General features: G+C 36.4%; 1 protein-coding gene across 2 annotated transcripts; it reads left to right on the top strand.

Annotated features, from left to right (window-relative positions):
• LOC109720311 lies at positions 1,131-13,922 on the top strand. 2 transcript variants are annotated; one of them, XM_020247336.1, is made up of 18 exons: positions 1,131-2,260; positions 3,174-3,404; positions 3,786-3,976; positions 4,091-4,250; positions 5,365-5,502; positions 5,596-5,785; positions 6,113-6,258; positions 6,362-6,544; positions 6,895-7,005; positions 7,298-7,417; positions 7,529-7,667; positions 8,627-8,790; positions 8,943-9,029; positions 9,607-9,935; positions 11,536-11,617; positions 11,697-11,836; positions 12,409-12,655; positions 13,136-13,922. In XM_020247336.1, exons 1-18 carry the CDS (start codon positions 1,973-1,975, stop codon positions 13,469-13,471), a joined length of 3,282 nt encoding a protein of 1,093 aa, XP_020102925.1. In that variant the 5' UTR covers positions 1,131-1,972; the 3' UTR covers positions 13,472-13,922. The 2 variants fall into 2 exon arrangements, with proteins under 2 accessions (XP_020102925.1, XP_020102923.1); XM_020247334.1 differs by having other exon boundaries at positions 12,385-12,655.

The following is a 15,293-nucleotide window of genomic DNA, read 5'->3' as shown; positions in this document are numbered from 1 at the left end:
ATTTACTTTATTGTTGCGCTGTTCAAAAAATTATAGTTAACCACTATGTGGTTATCAAATAATTTTTACTTTTTTTAAATTTTTAATTTTAAAATTTAAAATTTGAATCTTAAATTTTTATTTTAAAATTTTGAAATTTTAATTATTATAAATTCTGTGAATTTATAATGGTATATATTCAAACAGTTTAAAAATAAAGCTGTGGAATTTTTTTTTGTAGTCACATAATTTCGTATTTCTAAAAATTTCATAAAATTTTATATTTTTTGGGTAATTAAGTGCAATGATGCTAATCCGCTCCAGTAGGCTACACTGACAATGTGCTTTTTGTCGGATCTTCCTGTGAATATTCAAAAGTTTGTGGATAATAATACAAAAGTTCTCACACTTCTCCACCGGCCATTCCCGGTGAAGATACCGTACGGACGTTACCACCATTTGGTAATCTAGAGTAATCTCAACCGTCGATTCAGCTTTACGATTCGTGCACACACAGAATTTCTGAATTTGCAACGGGAAAGCTCGTCCTAACCACCGGCTACTGCCGGTAAACCTCACATGATAGGCCTAGGGGAAAATTTTCCTGAACCTCGTGCGCCACGTCATCGTGGACCGGAAATCACCACTCCCGAGTGGAGCACATAATGTTTTTTAAAAATTTTCAAAAAAATAAGTTTTTAAAGTTGTGATAATTTGAAGGTGGTAAAAATATACTGAGACCCCCCTAAAGTATGGCCTATTTAAATAGTTCTATTTAGTTAGGTTAAAAATTTAGTAACTTTATTAGTTCTGTGATTTATCAGACGATAATTATTTTAATTTAGAAATTAAAATATAACTAAATGTATGAAATTTGATTGAATTGCTTATAAATTTGGTAAAACTCTCAATTTATGTAACTCAAACTTAACTCCAAGTAGAGAAAAATGAAAAGTGCCAATTTCAAAAAAATAAAGTTGAGAGGGCTATTTAAAATATCATATAGTTGAGGCTCTCCGTACATATTCTCCTGCTATATGATTGGACGGTCTACGATGACGTGGTGGACCGGGTCCATCTTATTTGCTATTCAATATAGTAAGGCACTTTTGATTTACAGTGCCAACCTAATAAAACCCCTCTCTCTCTCTCTCTCTCCATTTCCTTGTTCCCCCCATCTCCTCCCCCACTACCCCTTCGAATTCTCCGCCATTTCCACTCCCAATCCCTCCAAAATCGCCTCCTCGGAGCTCTCCCATCGATCGCACGACGTTCTCCGCCGCAGAACGAGCTCAAGATCGAACTGTTTCGCCCCCAAATTGCTTCTCCCAGAAGCTGTCTTGGTATCGTGGACTATAACCTCCGATTTCGGTGCTATCAAGCTGTTTTTCTAGGGTTTTGGATGAGATTTTAGGGTGAATGTTAGTGTGGGACTGATCGTCGTCTTCTTCAGTTGGATCCTGCACTTCTACTGATCGGGAGACGTTATTCGCTGCGGAACGAGCTCGAGATCGGCCCGTTTCGACCCCAAATCGCTTCTCCCGGAATCTGTTTTGGATCCGTACTCGCTTCGATCGTGTTATATCTCTTCGTTGGATCTGAGACTTTTGAGCGAATTAACGTCTGAATTTGTTTGGAATTGAGGACTACAACTCCAATTTTTGTGCTATATAACTGTGTTTGAAGGGCTTTTGATGCGATTTAGGGTGAAGCATTAGAGTGGAGTTCGTCATCGTCTCTTTATTTGGATCTCGCTTTTTTTCCTGGTCAGCGAAGGTTATTTGCTGCACAGCAAGCTCAATATCGATCCATTTCGCCCCCTAATGACTTTTCTCAGAAGCTTGTTTGGATCTGAATTCGACTTGATCTTGTGTATATCTTTTGAAGTTCTCCCTAGTTTTGATTTGTGAACAATATAGTCTCTGAATCAGTTTGGAATTGAGAACTATATCCTCTGATTTTTGGCTAAATTGGGCAAGTTTTAGGGTTTTGAATGGGGTTTAGGGCGAAGTGTAAAGTGGGAGTCCTCGTTATCTTCTTCGTTTGGATCGCACTCACTGCCTTGTATGGATTGATGAAACCGATCCCAAATGGGTGCATAATGACTTATATGTATCCAACGTATATACCAATCGCAACTCCGGCAAATGTGTCGTCGGATAAGTATGGGTTGTTCTTGTACCATGAAGGGTGGAAGCAGATCGATTTTGCTGAACATATCAAGAAGATCAGTGGGGTTCCTGTTCTTTTTATACCAGGAAATGGGGGCAGCTACAAACAGGCAAGGACTTTATTAATTGAATGCTCATGATATGGACTTGAATTTGCAAATTTTGACATGTACCCATGTAAAAAGTTCGATAATCTTGCCTATATTGTTCTCAGCTTGTTGCTTATTTGTTCAAAAGGGTTTCAAAAATGATATTATATGTTTATTTTCATGAACAAACGGATACTGGCCGGCATTTAGTGGTACAGCAGACTCAATTTGTTGTGTATTAATACATTTATTATTTTATGATAATTTCTGTTTAGTTGTCTGGCCATTATTCTATTATTTCATTCGGTGGAATGTAAGTTGACTCTCCTCTTTTTTGGATTGGAGTCAGATGAACATTAATTAAGAATTGATACATTAGTTTAGTTTAATTTATTCATGGAGGACTTCCAGCTTGAAGCGAAACAAAAGTGATGAACAGATAGCCAGAAACTATCATTTTTGCTAAGACCCTTCAGTTAGGGATTATTCTAAGACCCAAAATAATCCAATGTGATGCTGTTCGTTCTTGCCTTTGCATTTGATTTCACTTTTAATCAAATGAAGTTGTACTTGAACTTGTGTTGAAGCAAAGGGCTTGCCAACCTATTACATGTGAGTTCAACCTTTAGTCTTTGAAAGGGCTAGCACTACGATCTCCTGCTCTTTAGGTCCGCTTCCTTTTTGCTTTTTGTCAAAGGCAAAACATGTCTATTTGCATGAGCAAGCTTTGTTCAGTGTTTGTGCTTTCACTTGATGCTTTGGAGTAGTTGAGCATATTTGGAACTTTTATCATTTTTCTCTATGCTTTGATTCTGTGACTTCGAGTCCTTACTTGGGCCTTATATTTGCCATACGTAGATATGTTTGCCACTTGCTGGATCTTACAGTGTGTGTTTTCTCTTCATTTCTTTTTTCTATTCATTTATTTTTCCAGGTCCGATCGTTGGCTGCTGAATCTTTTCGAGCATACCAAGGAGGACCACTTGAAGCTACCTTTTATCAGGAAGCATCCATTTACCCAAATGATTTGGCGGATTTCACAATTCCAGCTCAGTACAGCCGTGAGTTGGACTGGTTTGCCGTGGATCTGGAGGGTGAGCATTCTGCAATGGATGGTCAGATACTTGAAGAGCACACGGAATATGTCGTGTATGCCATCCACCGGGTAACCATTTAATACTAACCAAGTTAGCCAATGTTCGCTAGACCTTTAATCTATCATCCATCTTTGTTCTATTAATTCTATTCAGTCAAAAAGAGAAGCCCTTTATCATTGCCCATTTAAACAGAAAACTTATGGCCCTATGACAGAAACCTGCTTCTGACTTGTTTCTATGTTGACTCTTTCAGTGCGACTTTATATGTACATTTTCCACTCACACTTATTATTTTCAATGCTTAGAGTTTTCTGATCATACAAAGCATGGGTATAGCTTTGTTCTTTCTTTTTTTCCACTCAGTCGCACTATTTCCAGTAGTTTTCTCATCCTACAAATTACAGGTGTAATTTGTTTCTTTCTTTTGGTTGGGTTGATATGGTTTGTAGATCTTAGATCAGTACCAAGAATCTCGCAAAGCCCAGTTAAAAGATGGTGTTGAAACCTCTGTAAGCTTGCCTACCAGTGTAATACTAGTTGGTCATTCTATGGGTGGATTTGTGGCCAGAGCTGCTATTGTCCATCCACACTTGCGGAAGTCAGCAGTTGAAACCATAATAACTCTCTCTAGCCCGCACCAGTATGTCCTCTCTCTCTCTCTCTCTCTCTCTCTCTCGCGCGCGCGCGTGCGCACGCGCGCGGCGAGTGCGTGCACACGCAGAGTATATTTGTTAATTATTGATCATTTGTTCAGATCTCCTCCTGTTGCACTGCAACCATCTTTGGGTCATTTTTTTTCCAAAGTGAACGGAGAATGGAGACAGGGGTATGAGAAGCATAGCTCTCAAACATCAAGTCCGAAGCTCTCAAATGTCATTGTTGTCTCTGTATCAGGTGGCATTCACGATTATCAGGTTCCCCTTTATACTCTATGCAAAACAAAGAAGAAAATTTACTTCCTTCCTACATTCCTGTAATTTCGCTACAGATTCGATAATTCATACTTGCATAATGTCCTCTCATATACTGATACTATCTGTGAGTATCTTGATATTTATAGGTGCATCTAGTATGAAAATCTATATTCAGGAATATATATGATTCACTCTGCCCTGCCCCCTGTATTTTTAAATGCTATTAAAAAAGAATTTGCTCTGGCCTGTTTACACATTGCTTGCTTTTTTCTTTTTTCTTTTTTTCTATTTTGTTCAATCTTTTCTGATTTGTGGAACTTCTTGCAGCGTGCATTACAAAATACGGTAGTAAGGTTTTGGTGACAAAATTATTTACCTTATATTTTAGTTTTTGTAAATGATTCTTCCCTATAAAATGGTGGTGCATGTGGCCCTGCAAACATCCTCTTCACTGTCATAAAGGAAACGTAATGATAGATTTAACAGTTTCAGTTTCTCTAGTTTCTAAATTAGATTACATTGTTCTGGACATCAGCTTTTGTTGCTTCCATGTCTTTGATATGACTTTGGACATCATAAATACTCACAACAAAAGCTGTAAGTATGTCAATTTGCTAATGTTGGTACACTTAGAAAGAAAAGGTACCAAAATAATATATCTGCACATGATTTCTAGTTTTTAAACTTTTACGGGTGACCAAATGCATTTTGGATTGATATCTCAAACTCTACTAATAAGTGAGAAAGGAATAATTTGTATGGTATGTCGGTAACTCTCTCTGAACTGCTTGCTGCTGTATGTGACTAATTAATTTCAGGAATTGGTTTAAGAGATAATTTTTATTTGGAAACATGGTTAGATGTATCAACATTTGATCCACGTTGGAAGCAATGGATGTGTTAGGCTTTCTGGCATTATATTGCTTACATATTAAAAACTATGTCATTCGGATGCTTTCTCTTATTTAAATATTTTTTGACTGCTAACTGGTGCATATGTTATTGGGTGCTTTTTTTTGATTCTTAGATAATAAAAGATGAGTTTATGTCAGTTTAATTTCATCAGTAGTGATGTTTTAGGTAATTTGACGGCCTTCAATGCCTTATGTTTCAGGTTCGGTCAAAGTTGGCTTCTTTAGATGGCATTGTGCCCTCCAGTCATGGTTTTACGATAGGCAGCTCTGGCATGAAGAATGTTTGGCTATCAATGGAACACCAAACTATTCTCTGGTGTAACCAACTTGTTGTACAGGTAAAATATAATAAGAATCTCAGTGGAGGTCTCTTTTGCATACTATTGCCTCTACTTTTGTTCACTTCATACTCATATCAATACCTTTTGTAGATGTCACACAGTATACTTAGCATGATAGATCCTACAACCGGGCAACCATTTTCAAGCACACAGAAAAGGCTTTTTGTGTTTACAAGAATGCTTCAAAGTGCAATACCTCAGGCTCTTAGTTGGACGGGGCATGCGGGACCATCTTCGCCTTCATCAAATGTTCCCATAGAGGATAGGAAGGATACCGCTGGTACAGTTTATGTTGTCTTCTTTACATTTCTGTAATCATACTATCAAGTATGTCATAATAACCTTTTCTTCTCACAAATTAAAAACCAATGCTAGCATATTGCTTGAAAACTAAGTATCCTCAGGCTAGTCTGGAAAAGTTATAATTTTCTTTTTTTTTTTGCTATGGAATGTTGTAAATTATTATAAAAATTGATTGTCTTTATTTTGTTGTTATTGGATTTTCTATATATATATATATTTTCCATTCTTTCGTTTTTATTGCACCTGCCAAGGATGATTATGTTGTGTATGAAAAAAATATCAATGAAATGCGTTTTGCTCGCAGAATCTCAAAAGCAGGGCTCTTTTTCTTGTCCATCATCTGTGCACTGGGCTGATAATGGCCCCGAGAAAGATCTTTACATTCAGTCAAACTCTGTTACTGTTCTAGCTATGGATGGTAGAAGGCGGTGGTTGGATATAAAGAAACTGGTAAGTAACATTTGCTGTTACAGTGTCTTGCTTTATGTAGTAAATAGCTTAGTTATGGCATTATAACTTGGTAGAATGTAACAATCTTGCTCTTAAAAATCAGGGCTCAAATGGCAGAGGACACTTTGTATTTGTAACAAATCTTGCTCCATGTTCTGGAGTAAGAATTCACCTTTGGCCTGAGAAGAGTAATTCATCACTCGTAAATGAAGCACCAGCCAGTAAAAGAATTATTGAGGTGACATCAAAAATGGTCCAGATTCCTGCAGGACCTGCCCCAAGGCAGGTAAGTTTTTGTTTCTTTGTTTCCCTTGAGATAATCAATATGTGAGGCGTTGTTTGGTATCGCTTGCATTTCTCTTCTTTTCTAGGGGAAAAAAAGGACTGACTTCATTCCGTTATTGTTGTTAGGTTATAAACTGAATGTTCAACAAAGAAGAAACAAAAAAGCTACCATTTTTTTTTTTTTTTTTTTTTTCTGTTGCCACAATAAAAGTAATGACCGCTAGTAATCCACTATCTGCTAGTGCATCCGATCACGTAGAATTTGAATTTTTTTTTTTTTTAAAAGTAAGCAGAATTTTGAGTGTAATGCTTATTTTTTTATTTTTTTATTTTCTTAATCTTATTGAACAGGTCGAACCAGGAAGTCAAACTGAACAACCACCACCATCTGCCTTTCTTCTATTGGGTCCAGAAGAAATGAGTGGTTTTCGGTTCTTGACGATAGCTGTTGCCCCTCGCCCGGTATAGTCTTCTTTTCAGCTTTCTTTGCTTCACAATGTTCTTTGATCTTTCGCTTTTACCTGCTATATTCAAAACATTTTGTTTGACTTCTTTTAGATGTATCATATTTTATGCCGTGGATATTGTGACTAGTAACCAGGGAACTATGTTGTTATAACTGATGAAGTTCTTTTTTTAAGTATATAGCTGGGATTATTTATGATGGAAGAGAATATATATTAATTGCATGCTTTAGTGAATTTGATATAAGCGCTTTAGGAGTAGATGCATTTTCTGAACTTTTGGTATCCAGACTGTCTCAGGTCGGCCTCCCCCAGCAGCTTCTATGGCAGTTGGACAATTCTTCAATCCAAAGGAAGGGGAGAGAGAATTTTCTTTTGCTGTTCTTCTGCGCTCCAGCTATGTTCCAGAGGTTAGTAAGTAGTGCTAAATGGAAATGAGTTGAACATTTCTTTCGTTGTGATAAGATAATATACTATTTTTTTCACGTCGCTGTAGGGTTATTAAGAATATGCATTTACAGGAAATCTTTTTAAAGGAGGATCACCCACTTGCTTTGAATTTGTCATTCCCGATTAGCCTGGGCCTTTTGCCTGTTGCTTTATCACTAAAAACAGCAGGCTGTGGAATAAAGACCTCTGGCGACGACGCAGAACATAATCGTAAGCTTTCTATGCAATATTTTCTTTTGCTTGCTGACTGTCACTGCATGTTCATCTCATTCTCACTCTCTCTCTCACTCTCTCTCTCTCTCTCTCTCTCTCTCTCTCTTCACTTTATATCTTTTATGGGCTTATAATTTTAGCAGTTTCCGCATGGATATGAAGAATACAATTTCTGTTCATCACATATTTCATGATAATATATCATGAAGTGTAATACATGACTTAAATTTTGTTGGCTAAAATGTTAAAAAACAAAATCCCTTTACATATTAGGAATTGTGCAGTACTCCTTCAGTAATAAAATAGTATAAAAATTCCCTTCCACTCGGTGAGAAAATTCTCGAGAGGGACTACATTAAGGAAGAGGGTAAAATATCACAAAACTCCTGTCTTTCTCCTCCTCATGTGCTGTTTCCTAGTTGTTCTAATGGGAAATCTACTTGGCATAGGGACAAGCAACTTTGTGCTGCGGCTGCAGGTTTTTTTTTGTGAACTAATGACAGTTTACAAAATTAAGGAAATAAAATCTTCTATACTTATATTTTGAAAGGACACCACCTAGTGACTCACTTGTGTACAATTTGAAGTCAAACTATTTTTGGCCATTTTGCTTTTGTTCCCTTATTGGAAAAACTGTTATTCTGTTTTCTGACATATGGTACCTTCCTACGCATACAGATTGGTAAGATTTTTTTTTTCTTTTTTTTTGTTGGCTGCAGGCTTTTTTTGTGAACTAATAACAGTTTGCGAAATTAAGGAAATAAAATCTTCTATACTTATATTTTGAAAGGACATCACCTAGTGACTCACGTGTGTTAGACAATTTGAAGTCAAACTATTTTCGGCCATTTTGCTTTTGTTCTCTTATTGTAAAAACTGTTGTTTTGTTTTCTGACATATGGTACCTTCCTACGCATACAGATTGGTTAGATTTTTTTCATTTTTTGTTCGTACAGGCCTTTGCAAACTAAGGTGTTTCCCACCTGTCGCGTTGGCATGGGATTCTGTGTCTGGTCTACATGTTATACCAAATATTTACTCTGAGACTATAACTGTTGATTCTTTGCCTGCAATATGGGACTTTAATAACGGGCCTGAGAAAACCATTGTGCTGCTGTTGGTAACGATCTCTATACATTTTGTCCAATTAGATACACATGCTTCCATAAATTTATTACTCGAAAGCTTTTTCTTATTGGAGCACTAGTTTACATCATGAATTAATCCAGAATTTTCTGAGCAATACTTGGTTACTTTGTGCCTTTTCTACAGGCAGATCCCCATTGCTCTTACAGACTTGGCATTTCTGTTTCTTCTACGGCTGCAGCAAGCAGATTCTTTCTTTTGTATTCTCCTCAGGTGATTTTACTAGGACAGAGAGCCTCCCTCAGTGTAGCAATACTATACTAATACTTTTAGTGCTCTATGGGAAAAATACCTTATACTGTAGAAACAGAGATATTTTAATTGCCATTAGTCCAACATTTAGATCTCTAACATGATCACTTGGCGATCGAATTTGAAGAAATAACAAAGTTTGTTCACTTGCTTCATAATTGGGTTTTCCTATTTGTGTTATCATATAACTTTTTCATCTGCTATTTCTTCAAAATTCAAGTACCATATTTAAACATCTGATTTTCTTACATTGCAGTATGTTTTTAATGGCATGATTCTATATTGGAAACCTAGATAGTGATAGATTTAGCTTTTCATTATATGTGGTGCGTGATAATTTTTTTTTTTTGTTCGATACTTGTTACACATGTCATATGAATAATTCATATTGACTATGTTGGCTTCCTGTCTTAAATCATTTGCTGTCCACATTGTCTCTAGAAATTCTGCATATGTATTTCGACTTTGATGTGATTGTTGCATGGCATTGAATTATCTTAATTTCCAGGAATTGAATGTTATTTTTTTTCAATTGCAGATAATCGGTTTCATGATAGCTGCAATGTTCTTTGCTCTAATGCGGCAAGCTTATGCATGGGAGCTTGATTCCTCTGTGCCGTCCATTTTGTCAGCATTAGAGTTCAATTTAAGAATTCCACAGCCATTCCTGCTGCTTTATTTCTTGCCGATACTTCTGTCCCTTGCTTTTTCCATCATCACAGCACAGCAGTTTCCTTCTTTCGCAAGCTTTCTCTCTGTCTCCTTGGCCTGCTACCTGATTGCAAATGGATGTCTGATCCTATTGATATTAAGTTCAAAGCTGATTTTTTACACAGTTGCCATTGTGCATGTTTTCATCAAAAGGCGGTGAGTACTGCATATATAATAGATGTTTCCTTTTCCCAATTTAATTGTTATTCCAATTCTTGGAACTCTTAAATATTTTAGTATTGTTGTTGTAAGGTTTGTCTTGTTAAATTATACTTCATATATATACGTAATCTCTTGGAAGTATGGCAATAATATGGAAGCTCTATATGTCACTCTAATCACTTTTTCATTTAGTTGTATAATGCAAGTTATCTATGTTCAATGCTATTAAATGGTGGTTTATATACCTGAATGCACATTGTCTCTATTATTTTCCATCTTTTCTGTAGACTGGGGATAGTGATTTTTAATCATTCACGTAGATCACCACCCCTGATGGCAAGAATTTGATTTAAGGTGGAAGATTTTGCATTAAAAGTGTAACTCAGATTTGTAAGGCAACCTAGAACAAAATATTGGTTCCCCCTAAAAATGTAGTAAATAAATAAGAACATATCCAGTAATACGCCTAAGTGTTCCAATGTGTCAAAATGCCCTTATCTCCAACCTCACATACTCTGTTCTCCCGTCAATCCTGTATCTCTATAACTCTATCCCATCTTGCAATCTTAGTCTCTTGTTTCTATTGCGAGGTGACTGCTGTGTGGGGAGAATGATTAACAGCTGTGTGTGAAGATTAATGATGATGGAAGGAAGACATGGCGCATGCACATTAGGTTAAAAGCTAGAGGAAAGATGACTAGATAGTAATACATAGAGGAGAAGATGGTGAATGAAATGATCTTTTTTATGGTTACTGTAGATTTTCAAGAGATGGAAGGGAGAGAAAATGGGAAAATAAAAGATTTAAGATGAAGTCAATTTGGGTACTCAGAAAGATTTTATGCATAATTAATATGCATCATTGCACTGTACACACAAAATATTAGGATTTCAGTAGTATGTACAATATCTTAGAGAACATCAAGGCGTTTATGGAAACTTAAGTTTCAATGTTGTACACACATATCTTCATATCTATACATGTGAATATAAGTTGTTTTCTTCTAGGAAGCTGGCTAGTATCCACTAATCATCTCGGTCTCAGGGAAACTTCACTGATTAGTATTGCGAGAACTATTAAAGCTATGCATTAGTGGATCAAGTAGTTATCCCATTTGTATGATTCAAGAGTAAGTTTAACAACTGTCAGGGGAAAAACTAGGAAATTTTTGTGAAATACATGCAGTCTTCTATGAGAGGCTATTGTTCTGCCTGTCAGGATCACACATGCCTCTTCTTATGCTTAATAGGTTATTGATCGCATTGGATATTAGAATTGTCAATATTAAGCATAAGAGGCGCAATCTATTTCAATTCTCCAATATCCTGCTTTCTTTAATCTATGACATGCTTTACTTTTAGTCTTCTCAGTAGTTAATTCATCATTTTCTGCATTGTGGCTGTGAGACATTTATATGTAACATTTTCTATTACTTGATAAATATATGTCACCTTATCTTTGGTTTTCCATGCTTTGTCTTTTGCTAAAACACTTTCTTTTCATAATCTTTAGTTAGAAAGTTATATATATATATATATATATATATAAATTCTTATCCTTAACTCTTGTATTTTTCATAAAATGGTTTTGTAGCTGGCAAGCATGCAAAGAAAGTCTTCACTCTGCATTTCTTCTTCAGATCCTTAATGTTTCATCAATATTAAACTCATTGAAGGTGAGCCTCTTGCTCCAATAACATATCTCCCAAATATCCTACAAGATGTGTATATTAATTGATGAACTGCTTAAAACAGATTGTGCAGATAATTCGGGACAAGTCGGACGTCATTGTAGCATTTGTTACGATACCACTTGTCTTCTTTGTCCATCCAGCGCTCGGTCTGAGTGTATTGCTTTTATCTCATGCTTTCCATGCTCATTCGGCTCTGTGCAGGTACTCTTTATTTGTGATAGAGAAATGCTACTTGTAGACCCAAAAATTCACTGGAAGTCTTAACACCTCACCATCCAAGGATTAGAAAAAAAAAATGGAATGATAAGACTAGTAGTGTGGGAAAAATTGGCCATTGGACGGTGAAGGTGTAAGATTTACACCCATTTTGGAATGAATTATTAGTATTGCTCTTTGTGGTATCGCACTTGTTAGTTTATTTAGATAGCTTTCTTAGGCATCATGATGTATTCTACACCACAACTCTGCTAGCATTTGTTTCCTCATGTTCATCCTAACGTGTTATTTTGTATTTACTTAAACACTGTTCATCACACCCTTCTCAGGTATGAGAAAACCATTATTACTTTCACGACATATAGGTCCAAGTTTTATGCTTGATTATGTCTTTCTCATAATTTTAGAGTCGCGTGATAAATCACTTTTAGTTGTAGTACAGAATGAACATCATTCTCTTAATACCGCTTGCTTACAGTCACTATCAATATATTACTAGAAGTGTCTAAATGTATATGCTGGTCTTGTAACAGTTCTTTGGCGGCTTCATTTCGCAGCTATGCTCAGAAAAAGGACTTCTACAAGCCTAAAATGGAGGAGAATTCCACCTTGAATTCCAAAGCAAAAACAAACAATGGATTACAGCCGCTCCTGCCTATGGATGAGAACTCTACGAGTAGCCCGACGTCCTCTAAAAGCTTTAGCGATAGCCAGTTAGAGATGTTCAATTACCGGCACGGCATTGCAATCTTGCATCTTCTCGCGACTCTCATGTTTGTTCCATCTCTTGTGGCATGGTTACAGGTATGTTCTTTTTTTAACATATCCAATCTTGTTGCTTCCCTCTTCGTTGCAGTATGTAGAAAATTTAGGATTCAATTAAAATCCCCCGACTTTTTCCTAATTACAATCTGACCCACTAATTTTAATCTGGTACGAGAGAACCCACTTATCGCAATTTGGCGTCAAGTTCAATTTAGCGCAGAAAACTCAACAACCATCTTATCTTATGTTGATTTATTTTAACTAGTAAAAAATTATAGGCTATATTTAACTTTCTACACCGAAGGGATGTTGAGAATATTGGATTGTTGATATCTTTTTGTGCCAAATCGACCTCTGCAGTTCAAATTACAAGGAGAAAAAAAGAAAAAAAACTTGGACCAAAATTGAATTTATCAGGTTGCCGTGCAATTGGGCAAAACATTTTAGTTTTTTGTGATTTTTAGTTCAAAATTTGTTGTTGGTTTGATATGTGATTTACCAATTCAATTTATTCCCCAGAGAATCGGTATGGGACAGAGCTTTCCCTGGTTCGTGGACTCTGTTCTCTGTGTCGGGGTTATTCTCCACAGCCTTTTCGGATCGAGGCCGAACATCAGTCATGCATCATTCGCATTACCAGGCAGCGGTGGGCGCGAAGTCAGTCTGAGCCTTCTCTACCTCCTCGCAGGTTACTACACCTTCCTTGTTTCGATGGCTTTGGCTCCCTACAAAGCATTCTACGCAATGGCGGCCATCGGCACCATTTGTTGCGTGTCCAGAACCATCGAGAGGAGAAACCGGGAGAGAGGTGATGTTGGTTCTAGTAAAGCCCGGAAACACTCTCATAAGCACTGAATCGGGCTTCTCAGAAAAGCTGCCTTCTTGCACATGCCATTCTTTCATCGCCGCTGCCGGGTACACAGCTCTGCGCCCTTTTCTTATGGGAACAGAGCAGAGTACGAGAGTTACGGCAGGAGAGGTGAGTTCCTGAGATCATCTTTTGCCGCGCGAGAAATGCTCAGGTATGGAGTGTTTGTTTCATAGATGTTTGCATCCTTTCTACAATTCATAGAGTGGTGTAGAAGTAGATATGCGGCGATTCGCAAGCGAGTTTTAGTGTTTGCATTATATGCATCTGATCATGGGACTCACCCTGCGATCGCGAAAGATGAACTAAATTGGATTGAAACAGTGGGTGCCAAATGAGATTCTTTCCTTGTCCCTCAGACGGTAAGACTTTTGTATTTTGCTGGTCTGATATAGTGCATGAACGCTTCTTTTCTTCATTTATCACTTTATCTTTTGATGAGAGAACCCCTCAATTGCAGGCTATTCTGAGATAGGTCCCTCAACTTTTTTTTTTTAAAAAAAATTAAGGCCTCCTCAACTTAAAATTGTTTGAAAACAAGTAATTTTATTCAAACAAAAAATTGGAGTTTTTCTCAAATTCATTGATGATTTTGTTTGCTTAAAAGGGTCAGTATCCTGTCATATGGTGGGAGGTCAGGTTGGATCAAGTTACGTTTAAAATGGCGGGAGGTTAAAGGTTGGGCCGAGTCATATTCAAAGTGGCGTGAGGTTGCTTAGATCTGGTCATAATTGAGATCCATAGGTGTCGTGTCTGTATGTTTTAAGTGAATTGGTTGTATATTTTTAGTAGTTCGAGCTTTTAGGATTAATGGTTAGTGCTGATGATTCGACAGATGTTAGCAAAAATATAAACTTCAATCATTTTTAACAAATAAAACTCGACGAATTAGTGGTTGATTATCAAATTTGATAAAATCTTTAGTGTATTTAAGCATAAGAATTCAAAAAAAAAAAAAAGAAGAAAAAAACTAGAAGTTGAGAATGACCTATAATTGTGGAGGTTTCGGTAGGTATTTACTAATTTCTTACAGCAATAAGCTTAGTTAGAGATTAGCAGGTAAAAAAAAGCATGGTGAACCCTCACCTATAGACCGTTTTGAAAATGCCCCTCTAAAAATCTTCTTTCTGATTGACTTCCCCCTTAAGATTTAAATTTAATTGTTTTGTGTCAGTTTTACTGTACATTTTGGGATTTAATTGATTTACTAGATGGTAACAATTTAATTGATTTAATTGTGTGTGTGTGTGTTTGTAATTTGTGAATTTTAAAGCAAACATCTCCATGTAATGTAAATTCATCAAACATGCAAGTTATAAGACACGAGATTAGTGCATGTACATGGTAAAGGAAAAAAAAAAGGCATAGAACAATTAGGAGCATAAATGAGATTCTGAGTCACAAAAGTAGAATCTGAATCACAAAAATAGAAGCTTATATTTAGTACTTTTAGTAATGTGTACTGCTAAGTGTTGCTCAAAATATTAGTCCTATGAATTGTTGATATGTTGAATTTTTTGTCTTTTGGGAGGGATTTAGCAAGTGGGCTTTCTTAAACCCTAAAATGTCTTCGCATTTTAAATCTCTTTTCGTCTCATCTCCTCTTGAAATCTCTCTATTTGACAGAATGATAGCATGTTACAGTTTCATTTTTTTTTTTTTAAACAATAAATTTGGTTAAAAATGTAAAATACTATTTTCCTACCTTGTTCTCAATTGAAGTTTTGATCGGTGGGTCAAAATCATAAGATTCGATGGAGGGTGATGGGCAATAAAGTCTACAATGTACCGGTTATGTTGCTTATGTGT

The sequence above is a fragment of the Ananas comosus genome, linkage group 14 (assembly GCF_001540865.1).
Source record: "Ananas comosus cultivar F153 linkage group 14, ASM154086v1, whole genome shotgun sequence".
NCBI classification, from domain to species: Eukaryota; Viridiplantae; Streptophyta; class Magnoliopsida; order Poales; family Bromeliaceae; genus Ananas; species Ananas comosus.
The sequence above is the reverse complement of the archived record's forward strand: the minus strand, read 5'-3'. Positions and strand labels throughout refer to the sequence as shown.

Bases quoted from the DNA above. Each gene is read 5' to 3' on its own strand.
- LOC109720311 (XM_020247334.1), top strand. From the start codon at position 1,973: ATGGGGTTTAGGGCGAAGTGTAAAGTGGGAGTCCTCGTTATCTTCTTC. The intron at 6,545-6,894 runs GTAAGTTTTTGT...CTTATTGAACAG, and splicing joins CAGGACCTGCCCCAAGGCAG to GTCGAACCAGGAAGTCAAAC. The intron at 12,656-13,135 runs GTATGTTCTTTT...TTTATTCCCCAG, and splicing joins CTCTTGTGGCATGGTTACAG to AGAATCGGTATGGGACAGAG.